Genomic DNA, 21960 nt, shown 5'->3' on the forward strand with positions numbered 1-21960 from the left:
TTCTCCAGTTTCATCCCATGTTGCAAAGACATGTGTCTGGAGCATTTCTCCCTGGGCTGCCACTGAAAACTGGCTTTGTTCCAAGTTGGATTTTCCCAGTAAACAACTGTTAATAAAAATAAAAACTGCTCAGTCGTACCTCTCACAGTCCAGGCATGTAACACCTCACATCATAGCTCTAAACCTCTTAGCACAAAAAAAATGGACAAAACCAAAAGAATGGGGTGACAAAGACCCCAAAATAAGGACTTTTTTTTAAAATCGCTCTTATAGACTTAGAAAGTTGCTAGAATAAAATTTATTGTGTCACTGTCCATTTTCTGAGGAATATGAAGTCTGAATCTGAAATGCCTGTCATTATTTAATGGATTCACTCCTTAATGATTTACCACAAAAAATCTAGAATGCCACAAATTTTATGAGGAACAGTCCAAAATATGAAGCAAAAATCGGGACAGTCTGCAAAAATCGGGACAGTTGAGAGGTATGGCTCATACGGCTGTTGAATGTAGGATAATGACTTTGTAATGGGATATCTGAGTAGTGTGTTAACTCACCATACAGTGCCTATCTTATAATAATAAAGTGATGGCAACAATGTCAGCCCCGTGGGAATTTTGGTGCTTTGCCTTTTTCAAATTAATCATTTTAGTTTGCTCTTTTCTTTGCCATATAGCAATGTAATCTATTGCAGAATGAGATTGGTTTGAGTTGATAATTTACTTCTATATCAACAATATTCAAGAACCAATGAGAAAACAGACAGGTAACAGAAAACACTGAATATCTAAGACAAAACAGTGCTGAATGTTTTACTAACTGTCAGAATGTGCTGAGGGATTGTAAAGTAAAAAAAAATAATGTATAAATCAAAAAAGGTTTTAAGGAGAATGGAAAATGAAAAATAAACATGAACAAACAATGACATGTAGAAAAAATGCATATACTGGGAACATGTCAGTTATATCAACAGAACTCTAATGAGCAGGTATTTTAAGAGAAGAAGTAAATCCTGACAATGAATAATGGACCCCGTGAAATTCACATAACCTTAAAGCTAGTACTATCTAGATGTAATGAATTGCTGTGCATTAATTTACATACTTTTTAGTATGGCAAGTAGTTATTTTAAAATACTTGTTATTAAATCTATTTACTTGTTAGATCATAAATGCTAAAATATTTTAGTAGATGTTATATTTCCTAAAATATAGCTATATTTAGACATAATTATTGAACTTATATACCCATTCAAACAATTGTGATGTATGGATATTCAACAACTCTATTAAAAGAGTAGGAAACAGTTGTAAGTTTGCATATTAATTAATCACGAACAACATTTGCAGAGCGTTAATATTATTTTCTTTTTTAATAGGTCATTATCCAACCCTCTGGCACTGTGCTTGTAAATGGAATTTTAACCCAGCTACCTTTGTCTGCAGGTATGCTTTATTAATAAAACTGCATCGATGTTGCAGAATTATCACTACTAATAATATATCAGAGTAAAAAGAAAAATTGTGTAACTAAATGCTGATTGCTTCATAGAGGAATGTAGACATAACAACAAACTTATTTTGTTGTCCAGCTGATCTATACCTGTGAATTCATACATTTTGTTCCATCAGCTTAATTACGAAAACATAACATTCTGTTGTGCTTCCATTATAAGTACACTTCTCAAAGTTACTATTAGTTAATATCAAAGTGTTGTATAACTACCTCAAAAGAAATCCCATCTTACAAATGCAATTTCACTTGAATAATGCTATGAACTTAAACATCTTCATTAATGTATAGCTCATGGTTTCAACATATGCTACATATCTCAATATATGTTCAGCTTTTAACTGTTTACACTCATACTGTGGTTATAATAAACATTAGCTTTAAGGAAAGCTGTTAATGAATAAATTATGTTTGTATGTTTGTATTAAACTATTTTATCAACTTGTTTATGAAATGTTAAACATTCTGAAATGTGTTAATATTTTGCTACATTGGCATTACAATTTTAGTATACTGAAAACACCATGAAATGCCAGTCAAATGTTTCAGGCAGACATTGTTGCAGTGACTGTAATCCTTCTGTGATCGTAAAGGTATTTCAGCCATTGATTTGCATGTAGGAATTTTGAACCACCCTTTCTTACAGCATTCTCTTAATGTCTGTAATCAACTTGAAATCCTTTCTACAAGTGCAGCATCATAAAACTACAGGCAGGTAATACAGTTTCTCTGCTGCTTAGCAGATTAAGACTAGAATTCAAGATCTACCCCACTGTTGCTAATCATCCATTGCAGGGTGGACAGTTAATGTGATGACAGTATATGACTCAAACACAGGTGTAGCCACAATGAAAAAGAACCTCATTATCGATTCATTAGCATGTCTCTGAATCAAACACTGGCATTGTCAGATCTAACCATGCTAATGTTCTCTCTAGCAGACTAAGCATTACATTAATAAAGGCACACCCCTTCACACACACATGCATGCATCCATGTGCATAAACATATACACTTCCAGACATTCCCACGCACATGCATCCACATTCACTTATCAACAAACAAGCCCTCCTCATTTGACACCCTTGTGGAAATGTGCAGCCATACATAAACCCCCAAGTGCAGCCACTTAGGCAGAAATATATACTCTCAAACTCTAGTTCAGAAAGACAAACACACACATACACACACACACACACACACACACACACACACACACACACACACACACACACACACACACACACACACATGCAACCTCATTCATGCCCCAGCAGACATGTACTCCCATACAAAGGCTAACATACCCTCCATTCTTACATCTTTGTTGAATTTACCTGAACTGTGAGTACCCATGTAAGAGTGAATAGGTGACAAATTAATTTTTATAGCACTTTTTTCTCCTAGGCTAAAATTTTATTCAGCTGATCTATTTGAATTGAGAACATTTCTAGGGTAGATCACATGACTAATTAGCATTTGTCACTCCCCTGGACTGCCATGTTTATATGCAGCTTCACTGGCTAGACCACTGTCTGCACTGAGGCCCCCACAAGGGGAAAACTTCATTGTTACAGTGGACAATGAATTTTAAAAGGTTTTAAAATAATATTTCTGACTTTTGACTTTCACATCACACTAAGCCTTTCTGAATTGTAGCATATATCCTCTTTTCTTCAACACATTACCCAAATTAAAGCATTCTTTAAAAGTTCATATACAACATTAGTATCACTGAAGCCACTGTTTAGGTCAACTAAACACTGTTAGTATCTCTTTCAGTTTTATCTGCCACATTTCTTTTTTTCATATTATAAATAAAGATTTTTGCAAAACACTGGAATCTTATTCATCTCATGTGTCTGATTCAGCTGAGGGGTCCTTGATCTACTTGTCAGATCTGGCTCCAGCCTTGAGATCCTTTAATTTTTTTTCCATAATACACCATTGTGTGATCTTCCCCTGATCTTGTATTGTTACCATAGTGATTGATCCTGGATAAGAGATCCTGCTCTTCATTTTCTAAAGTTTATCTCCAGAATCTTAATATTCTTACAGTTTTGGAATATTAAAACTATTTTAGCCCCTTTTCTTTGGTGAGGAAACTATCCTCTTAGCTTTGTTCTCCCGAGCATTTTATGGGCTCCCACCATCATGGTTCTTCTCCTGCTTAAAAAAACGTTTGAAGCTAGTATTTATAATTTAGCCCTTTTCTGCTTATGGTTAGTAGCATTTGATAGGTTTGCTTAGTTGTAAGTCCCTTAGGCATATATTTAACCTTTTGTCTTTAACAGTGTATTGTGCTTCTTATGTATTTCTTGTGTGTGTGTGTGTGTGTGTGTGTGTGTGTGTGTGTGTGTGTCTGATAGATAAGGAGAAAAGTTTCAAGAAATACCAAAAGTGTGTCCATAAGATTCCACCCCAAGACATCTATGAATTATGCATAATGAGCTTGGGGATAGAGTACCTGTCTGTAGAATTTTCCATCTGTAAGGACTTTGGGCCTAGTGCCCTTTCTGATAGAAAAAAAATGAGTTGAAAATAAACAGGCTGTTACCTTCTGATTCAGAGACTGACAAGTCCAAGAAGACATCTGATAACTATAAATACACAGAAAAGGATAACCATATTTAAAAACTCAAATTTAAGGAATGTGATCCCTGTAAATTGAGGGCTAATGATTCAGAGCCATCTTCAGATCCTAAGGTTCACAAGAATGAGTTGGCATTGGCTTTGATATTGATGCAGTCTTCTTTGGCAGTACCTGTATTGGATCCAGTTGTTATCCTAGATAACTCACCTTCTAAGCAGGACTTCATCAAAGAGGAAGCTGTCACACATACCCTCTCAACTTACTTCTGCCTTTTCCTTCAGGTCCTTCAGGTCTTATAGGAGTACCTCAGAAGCAGATTTGGATTGTATGATACATGCATTCCTGAAGACTTAAATAGAGATGTGGGTCCTCCCATGCCCTTCTGTCTCAAGGGTGTACAGGACTGGCCCAGCAATTCATATCCAAGCTCCTTCCCCAATTACATGTCTCACTACCAATGGATTCAGAATCAATTCTGGGCCTCAAGTCTGTTCTCGCACTAATGACCAGCATTCATGGCTTGGTATGTGAGAGATCCGATCTGACACACTCAACCCAGAGGTTCTTGGGTTAATCTCCTGGCTGTTGCCTTGAAGCCATGTGCTATCTTCATTGTTGTTTTGCATGGCTCCCTTGTCAGTGCCAGAAACATCAGCCTTCAAGTTGTCAGTGTTGATTTCTTTCTCAAAAGACTTTTACTGTTTCATGATTGGGTTATTATTGCCTTGGCTGATATGATTTCTGAGTAGGAAATATGAACATTACAGCAGCTGCATGTGTGAAAGACATGGCTTAACTGTCAACTTTCTGTATAGCTTTGCCAAGTAAATTCTGTTTGAATTGGAAGTTTTACTCGCAACTTAAATCAGTACCCACAGTAATAACAGAACCAACATCTAATTTATGTCAAAAAATTACATTTTATCACTTATAGAATGTTTTTATTAATTGAGTAAACAATATATTTGCATATATCCCATTTTGTGTGGTTTCACAAGTAATTCAGAATTCTCTAGACTGAGCATAGATTCATAGATTGTTTATATTGTGTCTGCATGCATCCCTGTTCCTAAGCCATTCTATTAGTTTGCCCCCTTTTGCTTTTTACAAGTATGATTACCTATGACAGTAGCATCTTTAGTAACCTTTTTTACCAGCAGGCTACTTCTTTGAAATTATACTCTGTCCATGCATAGCTCCTCTAAGCAGAGGTGTAGCTGGCTAAATTAGCATCCCAAACCAATACCACAAGCCAATGCCCTACCCCAGGTAACCCTTCAACTGAAGAGTAAAAAAATGCACTAAATACCCTGACCACTACATTTTAGTGATCGGGGTTATTATATTTACATCCAAGATTCACTGTAATAACCCGATGGCTACATTGTAGCCCCTGCTGAAGCTCCCATGATGCTGGTAGACATGACAAATGACAGGCTTAAGCCTGCGCACATTCTGGGGAGGGGAATAAGAGATGACATTTGTAGGGGTCCAGATCACTTATCAAGCTCTTGGTGAAAGCCTGAACCTTGAACAGTAGCCAAGATGAGTGAGCTGTGGGTCTTGCTTCATACCTGCCAGCCAGCCTCATTCATGCAGACATGAATGAGGATGAAGGCTGGCTGATCATTCCCTCCCAACACTGCACCCAGAACAATTGCCCCTGTTGCCCAGATATAAGACAGGAATGCCTGAGAGTCTTTGATATGATTTCATCACTTGCAATAAATATAATGCCAGATAACCATTATAAAAAGAAGCAAAGGTTATAGAAGATGTACCCAAGGTGCAAATGACACAGAAATATATTGTATATTAAAAAGAAAATGGTCATGTAGTCCTAATTTTTGTTATATCTTTAATTTTTTAGCCAATGTTGTGATTTTCAGACCATCCTCCTTTTACATAATCCTACAGACATCATTTGGCCTTCAGGTTCAAATCCAGCTTATTCCAGTCATGCAGGTTTTTATTAATGTGGATGCCAAGTATAAGGGAAAATTAACTGGTAAGCTCATTTTTATGAACTATACTTCTTCTCTTAAAATGAGAACTATATTTATAACAAACGATGCATATGTGAATGTGTGCTAGCATTGCATGTTTTATATCTGTATCAAGTCATATAAGAAACATTTTTGTTACCTATGCTGTTAGATACTGGAGTGTATATGCACCTATATATTGGTTCTGAAGACACACAACATAATTATTTGATAAGGAAGGCTATAAAGCAGCTATGTGGCTGAGGGAGGAAGCAAAATAAGTTACATAAGGAAAGTTGATGGTAAAATGTAGAAATCCAGCAAGTTATCAAAAGAAAGGACTTTTAGGAAAAATGTGAGAAAGAAATGATGAACATGGATAAGATGGAATACTGGATGGCTAACAAAGAGGTCACAATAGCAAAAAGCAAGGCATTAGAGGCATTCTACTAACTTCTGGAATATGACTCAGCTGATGGCATAAAGAAACTATATGTGTTTGCAAGGCAAAGACCGAAAGATAAAGAAGATAGTCATCAGACACCTTTTGAAATTAAGTCAGCAATAAGCCAGTCCACAGGACAGCAAAGACATATGAAAGGAACATTTACAACACCTTCTGATGGAAGAAAACCCAACAGAAGCTGTATTGCCCCACATATAGCCTATGATAAACGAGAAAGAAGAGGCAATCCTGCAAGAAGCAAGAGCAACACTAATGAAAGTGAAGTCATGGAAAGTAGCAGGCTCAGGTGAGGTCACAACAAATATGATCAACATGTCGGGGGAGGTAGAGGAGAAATGGCTCCTGAGGGTGCCCATAGCAGGACAGTAGGAAAGGCATATCCTAGATGACTTGAGAATAAGCACTCTAGTTCCAGTATACAAGAACAAAGGAAATGCTCTCAGCTGTGAGTAGTACAGAGGTATCAAATCCTGTCACATCGCATCAAAATGTTTGAGAGGAAGACTGAAAAATGGATAAGCAGAGCAATACGAAGTAAGGTGGAAGAAGAGCATTTCAAATTCAGATCAGGATTCAACATATAACCAAATGTCTGCAGTGAGACAGACAGCTGAAAAGAAGCTAGAGATGAGGATGGAGTCCAACTGAGCATTTCTAGACTTAGAGAAAACATATAGCAAGGTTGCAAGGAAGATAATGTGTGTAGTCGTTCAATGCTTTGAAGTCCCACAAAATCAGAATTAGTAAAACCAAAGAGCAAGTAGTGTTCAGACTCACAAAGGGGTTCTCAGTGAGAATGGGTGTGCATCAGCTTTAAACCCACTGCTGTTCATACCGAGGATGGACTACATTGAGAAGCAGGTCAATGGAGACAGATCAACAAAGCTGCAGTATGCAGGCAATATGGCATTACAGCAGGCTATGAACCAAAACTTCAGCACATGGTGAGGGAATGGAATCCAAAACTGAAGGCACATGGAATGAAACTGAGCACAGACAAGAGTTGTCATGTCAGTGATTGAAAATTTAGAAAAAAGGGAAACAGTGGAACAGGCTGAAAGCCTCAGGTATCTAGGAGGGTTGGTTGAGGTGAGGGGAAGTCTGAATAAGGAGGTCAGAGCTAGAAACAGCGGGGCTGCAGCCAAGTGACACACAGTACAAGAAGTAATATGAGACAGAAGATTGACAAAGAATTTGAAAAGTAAAGTGTACAAAATAGTTGTGCAGCTAATACTTTTGTATGGTTCAGAAACCTGCACAATGAAGTCTAAGCAGTTGAGGAAGCCACAGGCGATGAAAGTGAAGTTCCTGAATTAGTTGGTAGGAGGCAGACAGGGGGACCAACAAAGAAATGATGACATTAGTACAGAAGGCAGAGCTGCCATAATTGTAGAGAAAGTCAAATAGCACAGATTATGGTGGTTGTGTCACATGTGCAGGAAAGCAGAAGATGATATGGGTAAGGAGATTTGGAAGAGACCACAGCAAGTCAAGAGAAAATGAGGACATCCAACAAAAAAATGCATGAATTGTGTGAGCGAAAACCTGCAATAATCAGGCATGACTCGGAGAAGGTAGGAGAATGGCAGTGAATGCAGAGTGGTGGCAACAACTCACGTGGCACCCTGACCATGTGTAGAAAGCGATAACGATAATAACAGTGATTTTTGTGATATTTTAGTAGTGTGCTGAGAGTTGTGTTAAAATATGATAGTCATAGTTTAGTCTTATTGTAGCTTCAGATCAAGTTTAAATAACCCACGCTTCCAGTTGGCTACTTGTCATTTGCTTCATTTTATTTTTTATTTTATTTTTGTTGTCTTTTTTTAGTTTTAATAATAACAGATTTTGTTTTTAGCAGTTTATTTTAAGTGGGAGGTGCTAGTATTTGGAAGGTAATGTGTGCGTACGTTGTATGCACTGTATGTGAAGGTCGGCTCTTTTTAAATAACAATGGGGTGGAGCTTTCTTCACTGATAATGAAGGGAGAGAAGTAATAAATGATTAATGATGTGGATGCATTTTCTGTCACAGCATTTTATCAGTGTCCATTGCAAGCCATGTGAAAGAAATGTTCCTTCTCTGACACAGCCCTAGCCACAAGGATAAGGATAATGGTACTGCATCTAGATAACTTACAGACACAACTCGATGGTCATATATAGGATACGGAAAAATGATACAGAAATAGAGAGGATGGTCATTGGCAGTGTCAGAAATATTACCCACAGTCCCATTCTGTTATACTGGAAGAAGGGCAACATACATCTTCCATATATGTTCACCTGATTACTGGCTACGGGATTTTTAGGAAAACTTTTCTGCATTTTATATTCTTAAGAGTAATAAGCCATGAACCAAGGACTGACACACTTGCAGATATTAAAAAAAAACACTGAATCTAGAAATTGTTCCTTGATTCAGGTTTGCTAACCCATGGAATGTTGTATTCAGCAATAATAAGTTTATTTTGAAAAGAATGTTAAACCAAATTTCCTAAACTTCTTGATGGTAATCAATCAAGTGTTAACATTGAATCAAATGGAGATACCTGTTGTCAAAATGATTTCAGTGAGTGCTGGAAAACAGTGTAATCCTCTGTAGTATACCAGATGTGATAAATATTCCTACTTCAAGCTTTGCTCAGTATTAGACTGTGGGTGATATTTATAAAAATGCAAATTCAGATAAAAATTACAAGGCTATCTGTGAATAAGGTATTTAACCTGTGCAGTAGCTTAATGGCCCACATCCAGTTGTTTGGCAAGCAATAATAACATGTTGACATTACTTTACTAATGTTACATTGATTTTATTCTAAAACTATAACATCATTTCTGTACTTTACTGTAATATTTTCTGTACTTTACTGTAATATTTGGAACATTCTTTCTGTAACTAATTTTATGATTTCTAACATGCTGACTATTGCATTCTAGGTCTCTGCGGCAACTATAACGATGTTCAGAGTGACGATTTCACAGCAATCGCTGGTGTCATAGAGGGGACTGCAGCTTCCTTTGTCAACTCATGGAAAGTACAGTCAAATTGCCCTGAAATCAAAGACAGCTTTGAGAATCCTTGCTCCAGCAGTGTTGAAAATGGTAATTTAATCCGTATTGCCTTAGTATTCTGTTAGACACTTTGTTTCTAGTCCTTGCTTTATGAATCATGTAGTTGCCATTTTTGAAGTCCTTCTGGTACAGCTCCACGTCTTCTGCTCCTCCCACTTTAACTCTGTTCTCCCTTTTCTATTTCACTTATGCAACTGTACATGCATTTGATTTGCTAGATCTTCTATGTATATGTTGTTTATCAGACTGTTTATGCTTACCCATAAATGTAAATCACTGTTATGTGTATATTGTGTATTGTTTTGTTATATTACTATGTAACCTGGTCTCAGCATGTAATTGATTTTTGTTTATCAGTGCCATACATAGGACTGCCATTCCCTCAGGGGAACAAATAGACATACAAGTCAGAGGAAAAGGCTAGATGGTCAAGGCGCATGACAGGAGAACAGAGGTGTAGAATTCAGATGATGAGGAAATATTGATAGCATTTGTCCTATGCATGTCAGAAAGAAGGGTGGAAAGATATATAAGATGGGTTCACAATGTCAGTCATGGAATGATAAAAGAGGTGTAAATTAGTGAAAAATAGCAAAAAGGCAGAAAGTCTAAAAACCCACTCTAGAAATGAGAGGACACTTCTTATTAATGATGGAGTAGCTGGTTGACTGAGTTCCAAGACTGAGTGGAGACTGGGATAATCAATATTGCTTTGTACTAATAAAAGACTGGCATGTCCCAGGGAGGAGGAGGGAAGAGAGGAAAGACAGATATATGGGAGTTACTGCAACAATGGGGTGAACATAGTAAAGTCTGACAGCTTCCTTTCCCACTGCTTTTACATTGTCTTTACACAAAGGCCTTTCTTTGCATGTAGGAATAACTCAGTCCACAAATATTCAGACATATAGTTACAACTAGGTGAATGATAATTACGTGCCTGATCTTTGTTTCTTAAATGTGTCTGATGGGGTGAACCTACAAGACACAGCAATGTTTCCTTCAGGATTTCCTTGTTGTGCCTTCCCATTATAAAGATGTAAACACAGCTTTCCTTCCTCTTAATCCACTGTGCATTATCTTGGCACAGAATATTAAAGAACATCTACGTATCCAGACACATAATGGGGTCCCATATAACAAAATAATGACTGAAAATTTGTATGGCTATGGTCTAGTCTGGTACATTGAGCACTGATCTCTGAATGACTAGTTGGTTGATTCCAGACTATTGCATGGAACTATTTTTTTTTCCTATGGCTGACTTTGCACCTACATCTACTGAATCCCCTCTTTTCTCCAACTTGCTCTGAGGTTGCCAGGACCTGGGCAGAATATAATTGGACTGAAGGCTTTGTTTAGGTCTACTGGATCCCCACTAAGCACTCTTTCAAAAATCTGTCTGCAGTGCACAGCTCGAGAAATGTATTGGCATTGTGCAACTTAGCAATAGCATACTGCAAAACGAAACACTAGCAGGTACAGATACATCACAGGAATCTGTCTCCAGTGAACAGACCAAGAAATGTACTGGTGTTGTGTGACTTAGAATTATCATACTGCAAAACAAAACACTGGCAGGTACAAGAAAATCATACTGCATCAGACAGAAAAGGTGATCAAAGTACTGGAGGCAAGCTGAAGAAGAGGAAAACAGAAGAAAGAGAGACAGAGAGAAGAAATAATAAGTTATTCCAAGACAGTGAGTTATGTGAGTTGCAGAGGCCCACCAACTTGCTTTTTCAACCTGCACCCTAGATGCCCTCCTATGTAACATGTTAAAGGGCTTTCTACTGTAGAACAATTTGCTGGAATACACTACTGTCAAAAATCCAGACATTCACGATACTTTCTTCAGAGTCATCCCGGTATGCCTTTTGTTAACTGTCTTCCTAGGAAAAATATATCCCTGTCCCTAGAAAGCAGTGTCCACAACTAGAATATTTTGTTCATCACCGTAACCCCTAGAGTATCTATCATCCAGCATCATTATACTTTGATTTATTTTCTTGCTGGCCTGGTTTTAGGTTTTTAAGTGGGCTATCATGCTTATTTTTCTAAAAGTCATCATTTGAAAATTTTTCTTGTATTTCCTGCTCCATCCTTATTCTGAAAATAGTAACAGAGGCAACAAATAACACATTACAGCATATGAAATCTGGTTGATGAATATATTTGAGATAAATGGTTATGAATGTCTCTCATCATATAAATGACATCTGTCTCCATGTTCCACTTCTACACTAAATTTCCTAAAAAATAATTTTGTAATATTCTCCTTCCACTTATCCATTGCCAGGCCTTTAGAGTAATGTTTCGCTACCTTCTGATGTAGACTAGTATACTTGTTATTCATTCATTAAGTAACCATCTTCCTCTGTAATAGTGGACAAATCTATTTCCAAAGTCTATTCCTGCATCTTTGTAAAACCTGTGCAGTACTTTCATATAGTTTGTTATTTTTGTACCTAACCTATGTTTTCTAAAAGAGAAACCAAATCGTACAGGAGTTTTGTAGTCTGAGGTCTTCTTTTGTTGTGTCTGTTGTGTAGAGTGATAAAAGCCTGATTACAACTTAAATAACCCAGGATCAATTATCATCCCAGCAAGAGGAGGAGCCAGCGAGGGAAGGATGGCGATGTTGGCCAATGAAACTTAACCATGGGGGAAGCATTTCACTACTGTGCAACGCTGATGCCTGCTGGACAGTTGCATGAATAGCATGTAGCACAGAGGCTAGGAATTTGTGTTTGATTTTTGTCAAGCTGCATGAGAATGTTGGCTTTCAAAGCACTGAGTGTGCAGGAATGCAGGTGTATACAAAGGAATGCAGATGCGCACATTAGCCACAAGGTGAGGGAGTGAGGCATCTAAATAAAATAGAAATCCTTTATGGTTGTGTGTTTTATGGCCACACTGTGGAAATCCATGATGGGTAGCCAAACAGCCAGCAGGCAATGGAAAGCAAAAACATATTAAAAAAATAATAATGTCTGGTATTGTGAACTAACTTACGTTTTTCAAAACGGAGTAGGGAGAAAATGATTAAAGTAGTTAAAAGGTATTTTTCTTTCTCTTTTCTTGGTGTGCAGTTAACAGGTAAAGCAACTCATAACTCTGTGAAACTACACCAGGAGCATTCTCTTTATTCAAATTCAGTTGACGTTCACCCACGTCTAGGACATTGCTATTACTTTCATTTCAAGTCACCACTACTTTACCCAGACTCATTAACTGATGGATTGCCTAGCAAATATCCATCTGTAGACGAGGTGACCTAATATGCAATGTAGCTGTTTGAGTGGCATCTTTCTTTCAGTGGGAACTATTCCTTTTGTTTTGTTGTTTGTTTTTCGGCTTTTCCCGGTTAGGGGTTGCCATAGCGGAACTCCGGTCCGCTAATGATTGGCAGCTGGTTTTTATGGTGTGGAGTTGCCAGCCCGACACCCAGCCTTCAACGAAGGCACACCCATTCAACGCATGTCTTTCGAACGCTCACTTGACCGTGGGGAGGACATGCAGACTCCACACAGAAGGCACTCCCAACCCAAGCCGAAAATCGAACGGGAGAACCTCTTGCTGTGAGGCAACAATGCCACCGTGGAAGTGGGAACTATTCCTTTTAAATGTAAATATTTTATTTGGTAGCAAGTAAAACTGCTACATATTTAAATCTATGCTGAGCAGTATCATCTTCTGCAGGTATGAAAGTGTTATGGTGTTTTTTTTTTTCCTAGCTAAAATATTACCAGAAGAACACAACAAGAAAGCAATTATCATGTTGTATGTAGCTATCGCCCTCTCTTCATCCAAAAAATAAATTAGCCAGACAATGCATTCATTTTGAATGTTTTAGCATCTGCCAGTTATCTGACAAATTACTGACCTGAATACAGGGTATTTAAGTCATATTTATACATCTTATCAAAATACTCCTAATTAATGTGAGGCTCAAGTCTCTATGACACTGACTAACCTGTTGTAAAAACTTCTCATCAGCTTTTGACATCCAGATTTTTGTCTGCATTCATTTCAGCTGGTTCACTAGGTCAGCAGAGCCATGACTTCAGAGAGATTTTGAGGACTCACATAATTCCCCAATTTAGCTAGTGGAAGAAAGGAAAACATGTTTTTGTATAGTGACACTGCCCCTACAAGTACATTTGCACATTTTATTTTCCAAATAAAATGTTAATTTGTTTCTTAAATGGCAACCAGCAAAGAAATAGCTAGACATTGCTTGTGTGAATTATTTTCTTTCTCCTAAGGCTCCTTTAAAGGTTATATTGTTACTAAAGCTTTGCCTTCAAAAGGATGTTTTTTCATTCTCTTCTAAGTATAATCTCCACTGTTTTATGTCCAGCAAGAAATATTAAACATTTGATGTCTTTGATCCATTCTATATATACTGAGTGTTTAACTTTTGCACAACAGTTATCTAATAGGAATGACTTGATGGATTAAGGCTTGTCGTAGTTACCCTTTATCTCGACAGCAGATACAGGTGTATTCTTACTTCAGGTGTTTAGCACTAAATAGGTAAGATGCTGATTCTGGTTTTCCCTATCTGCAAGAAAATGGTTCCAGCTGGCTGGAGTTATTTTAATAATGTTTTTCTCACTAACTGTAAGGCAGAAAGGAGAAATCATTTTATTTCCTACTGTACTATGAGAAGGGTTTGATCAACAGCTTACTAGCAAGAGATGGTAGTAGTTATCATAGGTTCATACCAGACTAACTTTCCTTGTGGGCCATTTCAAGTCTAGCCAAATTACCTCAGGTGAGAATCATGCAGGAGGTGGGAGGTTGGCATAATGGTTAAGGTGCTTACCTTACAAGCATAAGGTGCAGAGTTTAATACAAAGCATAAGGTACAGAGTGTGATTTAATACAGAGTTGGGATAATTGTCTAGGCATAAAATGGACAACAAGGGCAGTTAGCCTAGTACTGATCTAATCTAATCTAATCTAATCAAGCCTTGTACCTTGTATCTGTAAGATAAAGACCTAAATTTTTATGCCAACCTCCCGCTCCCTAAAAACTAATAGCTGATTATTAAGCTGACTTTTCTAACAGGCCATTTTAAGCCTTACCAATTTCCTTTCCAAAGGTGAGAATTAAACAGTGTACCTTGTGTCTGTGAGTCAAACACCTTAACAGTGGGGACTGGTGACTTCAAATCAAAGGGTGGGGGGCTGCAGGAGACAGCTAAATGGGTGTGGCCAATTGGAAGGGGTGTGGTCAACTAGAAGGGGTGGAGCTATAATCAAAACCACAAAAACTGGGACTTCAATTAAATACGCTGCCCTGGGTGCCAAACCATCATTATGAGAGTCTAATCAAGACAAAATTAAGCGGAGAAGAAAAAATATTTCAATGCATTGGCTACATGACAGCTTACTTAATATCTAGATGGAAACAAAAAGATTGTGTGGCATGAAAAAATAATTACTTTTTAAATACATTACTGGAATGCCAGTCAAAATCAAGTATAAAAAAACAAGCAGCACTCAACTCAAACCACTTCTCCTTGCACTGCAGTTCTAATTATAATTTATATTCAGCTATATAAAAGTACTAAGTAACATGCTGAAAGTAGCAATCTCTGTGATACCGATTACCCCGCTTGTAAAAATGTTTTTTAATCCAAAGAAGACCTGCTACCTGACAACAACTATCTACTTCTTTCATGGGGAAAACATGATCAAAGTAAAAAATGAGCAGCAAACAACAGACAAGCTCAAGATAAATTGCTTAATGGATTCCTGCACAAGTTATGGACCACACATGATAGATTGGCATTCTGTTTAGTTTATGGGTAAAGCCTGCAAATATAACTGCAAGTCTCCAACAAATGTAATGAGCTTCTGAAAATACTGTAATCCTGTCCTTTTATTACAAATACTGTCATATGCATTTCAATACCTAAGGCTTATATGTTATCTAATGATATAAATATCAAATGCAAAAAAAACAACAAAAAGGCTTTCAATGTTGATAATTATTTAACAGTATGCTTATTAAAGCTTACTTGCATCCTACAATCTCAAACAAGCTTACCTGATGGTCATTAAAGCATTGCTACTTAAACACAGAGCAACAGGCACTGCAACATCATGCATTTTCTGAATAATAATAAACATAAATCAACAGTATAAAAATATGACAGAAAACCAGAACATTCTGCAAAATCAAGGACAGATGAAAAGCCACTGTAGTACTTGTGTTTACCTTAGATGGAGGGATACTTTGCACACTTACACTGCATAACTGCTCCTTGCTTTGCTTAGACACATCCAGAGTCAATACATGGGGGAGTGCAGTACAACAGGTATGCCACAATTTGAAATGTCTCTGACTGACAGTGATGGCCTGGACACATTTGTCATACCTCTCAATGTCAGAGCAAGAAATCTGGAAAAAGCCATAAACAGAAGTGGGATAAAGGCCCAAAAATAAGGAAAATTTTTAAATATTGCTCTTGTAAACTTAGAAAGATAATAGAATAGTAGGTCTTGCATTATTAGGAATTTTCTGAAGGGTATAAAATCTGAAACTCAAATGTTTATCTTTATTTTCTAACTTCAGTCTTTAATGATTTGCCACTAATTTGCCAGAAAACCACAATTTTATGAAAAAACGGACCAAAAATGTGATGTAAAAAATATAAAATAGCCACACAATACAGCTGGGAACCTGTCAAAGAAGGGACACTTTTTTAATATTAGTACTGTTAAGTTGAGCAGCTGACAAAATAAGAGAATGTACATGCATTTCTAAAATAAAAGTAATCTAACTCTGATCATTACAATTATTTATTAATTGTAAACCCTCCACGTTCTTCCAAAATTGCCATTTTGCGGAGGGATTATTAGGGGGAGAGCAAGATTTTGAGCCAAAATCAGGGACAATTGAGAGGTTTGGATATACCTAATTCTATAAAGCAATTTATTTGCACATACCTCTCAACCTCTTAATGCAGGAAATCTGGACACGGCCAAATATATTGGAGGAACAAACATTACTAAAAATTGCTCTTGTATAAACTTAGATAGTTGATAGAATAACATGTCTTGCTTTAGCATATATTTTTCTGAAGGGTATGAAGTCTGAAATTCAATGTCTATCATTATAAAGTGACTTCATTCCTAAATGGTGGGAGGTTGGCATAACGGTTAAGGTATTTACCTTACAAACACAAGGTGCAAGGTTTGAATCTCACATGGGACAACTGGCTAGGCTTAAAGTGGCCCACAAGGGCAGTTAGCCTAGTACTAATCAATGAACCAAAAAAAATGATTTGCCAGAAAACCACAACTTTTCTGAGGAACAAACCAAAAATAAGAAGCAAAAATCAGTTAATTCTGTGAAAACCTGGACAGTTGAGAGGTATTGTTTAGCCGGGAGAATTGTGTGGCAGAAATCCTACATGACAGACTTAGCTCCCTAGGTGTGGACAATAAGTACCCCCCCCCCCCAAAAAAAAAAAAAAAATCTAAGAGAAATGATTGTTTCAGTCTGGCTTCATCACTTTCAGTAGCATTCAGACTCAGTCAGTGAAAATATTCAGTAACAAAGTTTGCGCTTGTTGACAGTTGATTTAATGGTTCCTAATCTAACACATCCAGCCAAGAACTTGGAGGAGGCATACCTGAGCTGATCAGATAATCAATAAACACCTTCTTGATTGCATTAAATTATATTCCTTGTATAATACAGTGCAGTTGTTAGATAGCATTTTAAATGTATTGTTTTGAACATTTTTCCAGTAAACAATGAAGCAAAATGCATGCACCGTTAATGACAAAACTGCCCAATTCAGAACATTTCCATCATAAAAGTCTCCTCAGACTTCTGCAGTCCATCAGTATCAGTAAATATGCACAATCGCTGCAGAAGTAAAAGTCATCTAAATAATTCCACATTAAAGAGATCTGTAACTAATGAAGAGGTTGCTGCTAGCAAACAGCTTTATATTTCATTGTTTCATCTAAATAAAGTGCCTGTTGCCCTTCAGGAATAAATTGCCTATGCTACATTAAAAAAATGATAAGCTAGTAATATTGCAATAGGGAATGGATGACAAACTGATAACAGGTTTATAGATTCTAGGTATCTCCACCAAAGAGGACATTCTCAGGACTGCAGCATCCACCCCCTTTAAAAGTACAACACAGTACAGTGTCAGCAATGCATCTAAATACTGTGGGAGTAGAACCCACAACCTTCTACTTCAAAAGCAAGTATTCAACCTGTTATGCTATTAACAATGCAAGTCGATTCAGCATAAGCAGCACTAAACTTCTCTTCCCATGAAGCTCTCAGCTCCTTGTAAACTCCACTCGACATTCAACTGTATCTCTCAAATTTGCAGCACAAGAAATCTGGAAAAAGCCAAAATTTATCTGGGGAGGACAAAAGCCCAATAACCAGGGACACATTTTAAACATTGCACATATATTCTTGGAAAGTTGCTAGAATAAAATGTTGTGTTTCCACCATGCATTTCACTGCCAAGTCTTAAACCCAGGACCCTGTGCACTATAGTCAGAGCAACATACCACTATGCCAAATCAGCTGTTTCTTGAAAGACAGAAAGACTGAAACTTAAATGGCTATCATTTAGTGAATTCAATTCTCACAAAGCCAATAATGGCTGAATACAGGCCCCAAACATATTCAGTGAATTCAGTTCTCACCATAACTCTCAACCTCTTATCACAAAAAACCTGGACAAAGCCAATAATAGGGGAATACATCCCCCAAAATAGTGACAATTTTCAAATACTGATCTTATAAACTTAGAAAATTTCCGAGAATAAAAGGTTTTGTGTTATCATGTATTTTCTGAAGAATATGAAGTCTGAAATTCAAATGTCTGTCATTATTTAGTGAATTCAATCCTTCACTGATTATAAAAATCCAGAAAAAACACAGATTTTATGAGGAACGGAAGAGAACAAAAATGTGAGGCAAGAATCTGAAGAGTTTTCACAAGTGGTGGTGGGTAGGGAATTCAGGCTGTTGCAACCTGTACGCAAGGTACAGGGTTTGAGCCTGGGTAACTCTAGCTACCAGGTATATTTAAATGGGGAATTTTAACTGTATATTCCCTTTCCCAAGAGCCAATCAGTTGTTATCCATCCATGTATGTGACTGCAGACATTGCAGTCCGATGTCCTTCCAGTCTATGTGGTTACAAACTGTATAGATTTCTGGGCATCTGTACATTGATGCCTTCTCTTTGTAATCTGGACTGGTTAAAAGGCAGTCTGGATAGGAACTTGCCCAGTGCAGTTCCGGGACTAGCAGCTAATCATTTTACAATTCTGTTTTTTTCATTTTACAGTTGGGGGGCTGCAGTCCTGCAGTCCAATAGCATGAGCCACCCCTGCATCTTAACCATTATACCAAGCCCCAGTCTATGTACTTTAAAGCTGTGCGTGGATATTAGTTTGGTTAAAACCAGAACTGGTACCCATGATGCATCATTAAGGATGCATATCATTTCTATTTGTGCTCATCTCAAATGTATTAAGAAAAATAAAACTTTCCTTAGAATTCCATGTGCAGTATTCTGTTAACTAAATATACTGCTTCTAATACATAGTAATGCAATGGAGGAAGAAATACAATGTTTCCAGATAACTTATAGTGCATTACAAGTTAGGTTATCTTCAAGATTAATTTGTCAGTGACTAACCCAAATGAGTGCATCGTCTTAGCGATTCAATTACCTACTAAACGAAGCCTTGTCAAACCTTACTGTTCTGCCTGAGCATTAGCACGGAAGGTATATCTAATATGCTCTTGACAGTACAGTGCACATAAAATCATTAAATATCAGTTAACTGACATTCCCTGTAGTGGTTTGACACTCTTCCCAGGAATAATTTCTGTGACTAACTCCCAGTGAGTGTTGTAAAAAGCTTCAACTCCCCTGGAAGGCAAAATTGGATTATGTATGTAATCATTCAATGAAAATAATGAATAAATGAATTACTGAGATTAAAAAAAGGACATGCAAACAAGATACAGCAACTGGACAATTTTCCTCAATTGTAAAGTTTACATTATAATGAGGAAGAAGGTCCAGCTACCCTGGCAGACTGCAAGTGAAGAGAGACAATGTCTGCTTGTTGAGCTGATGGCTAATGTTTGACCAGCTGTGCCAAATGGCTGTGTGGAGGGGATGGAGATGGGTGAGCTGAGCAGCTCTGACCAACAACTTTCCTTCTAGATGCATGGTTGAGGGTGTTCTAACAGCAGTCTCTCTAGGGATGACAGGCTTTACAGTAGGGCCTCTAAAATATTAGAACAGGCAGTTTCCTGCTGAAATTTCAGGATTCATAACGCCAAATCCTGATACAGCAAAAAAAAAAAAAAATCACTGAAACTATATCAAGCATCACTCTTCTCCTTTAAGCTTGTTTTTTTTTTTTTTTTTTTTTTTTTTGAACAGGGGCAAGCCCCTTCAACCCCCCCCCCTTCAACCCAATGTAAGGAGGTAAACACCTCCACCTTCCAAACCTATATATATATATATATATATATATATATATATATATATATATATATATATATATGTAAATATACCAGCTATGAGATCACTGTGCCTGAGATAAAAAGGGAATATTCTGAAAAAAAGGCTATCTCAGACTTAACTACTAGAGCATCTAGTTTGCAAATGGCTAAGAGGTACTTGTTCTGAGGAAGTCTTGATTTATTGCAGACAAAAGCATTTTTGGAAGTCCATTTTCAGTCCGTTTCCTCCTTTTTTGTTTTATTGCTTCACGGCTAAGAGTTGCTTGTCATGTTTGTTGTGTTATTGACCTATTTAATATTTAAATTTTGCTCACTCCTCCACAGTAGATCAGTAACCATGGATATGTACTCTCTTTGTGGCCATTCTGGTTGAAATGGTTGAGAGAATCACTGAAATATGTCTGCTGCATCCTAATTGTATATGCTTAAGACTGTAAATACTACTGTCTTTCACTGTAATCCTATTTTCATCTCTCTAACCTACCTAGCTTAACTGCCTAGCTTGCAGTAAGACCTCAGAACCTTCCTGCCTGGTCTATAAGGACCCCTTTAAATAATTTCAGCTAGCTCATCTACATCCCTAAAGAAACCTGTCAGCCATTACTCTTACTCCCACCTTCCAAAGGATTCAAGACAAATATATTTGACCCCTTGACCAAATTGTGAAGCTGAATTTGTTTTTAAATAACCCAAAATTAAACTAGTGTCTGTATCAGTCAAGCTCCTGAGCCAGGTACCCAGCCGCCATACCCAGCTCTATCCCATAGGGATACAGTCCTCTCTCCATTGCTCCTTCTTTTCTAGCTTTCTCTATTGTACTAGCTTAACTGAAGTTTACCTATTGTCCACTTGGTGGCATACTACACTAGGCTTGTGTTGTATCTCATATCGTTTCACTCTCATATTAAATTCTAGTCTACAATTTAGTTTCTTAGCTATAACTGACTGATTATATTACTTCTCCTACTATTTAGCTAAAGTACTTTTTACTCCACTCTATCCATTGTATCTCTTTTAGTTGTACTAGGACTCCCCACTCACCTGGTTCTCCCAAGAGTTACCTCAGTTATTAGCTGCTCACTGATTGTCTCTGGTAGCTCTTCCTTTACTTGCTCCTACCAGCTCTGTTCACCCTGCGGGCTCACTCCGCTCCCCTACCCCTAAATGTCACCGACCACCAGTGCTCCTACCCTTATACTTCTAAAGCCACACCCCTTCCTGCACCATCCAATAGCTCACTCCTTCTTATTATATACCAATCAATTTCTCAACTAATCACAGGCTGCTTCTCATTAGCACTGCTAATTTAGATAATACCTCCCTATCACCTACCTCTCTGCTCACCCCAATCTCCTCTCTTTAACTATCTTCCTCCCTTACTATGTCCATAATATACATGCCTACACACATAAATCTACTTCTCTTTCTTGTACTCCTATCCTCTCTCTCTGTACCCTATATCCTCACCTGCTATGAACACCTACGCTATATGGAATTTCAACATCCCTTAAAACAAACAACACCTCTAACTCAGATAGTCTCACAAAACCATTCAGCATAACATCCTCGTCTACCTATCTTTTACCAAAGTATCATAGAACAACCCATATTAATTATTCCCAAGTCAGTAAACATCATACCATTTTCTGTAAATTCCTAAAACTTACACATAGTCTTCAACAACACCTTCTAATACATGGTGATATCCATCCAAACCCAAGCCCAAACATTAACATCACCACACAGCCCCAAGCATTACAACCTCCCACCCCTCACACTCACAC

General features: G+C 37.4%; 1 protein-coding gene across 1 annotated transcript in view; it reads left to right on the forward strand.

Moving 5' to 3' along the window:
• The window catches only part of LOC122791457 (mucin-2-like), a 508385-nt gene that overhangs the window by 202599 nt on the left and 283826 nt on the right, over positions 1-21960 (forward strand). The window contains exons 14-16 of the mRNA XM_044059202.1: positions 1392-1445; positions 5976-6113; positions 9496-9660. Coding sequence (XP_043915137.1) covers positions 1392-1445; positions 5976-6113; positions 9496-9660 — 357 coding nt within the window. The remainder of the gene's footprint in view (positions 1-1391; positions 1446-5975; positions 6114-9495; positions 9661-21960) is intronic.

The sequence above is a fragment of the Protopterus annectens genome, chromosome 17.part0 (genome assembly GCF_019279795.1).
Source record: "Protopterus annectens isolate FY-2018-M chromosome 17.part0, PAN1.0, whole genome shotgun sequence".
NCBI lineage: Eukaryota > Metazoa > Chordata > Ceratodontiformes > Protopteridae > Protopterus > Protopterus annectens.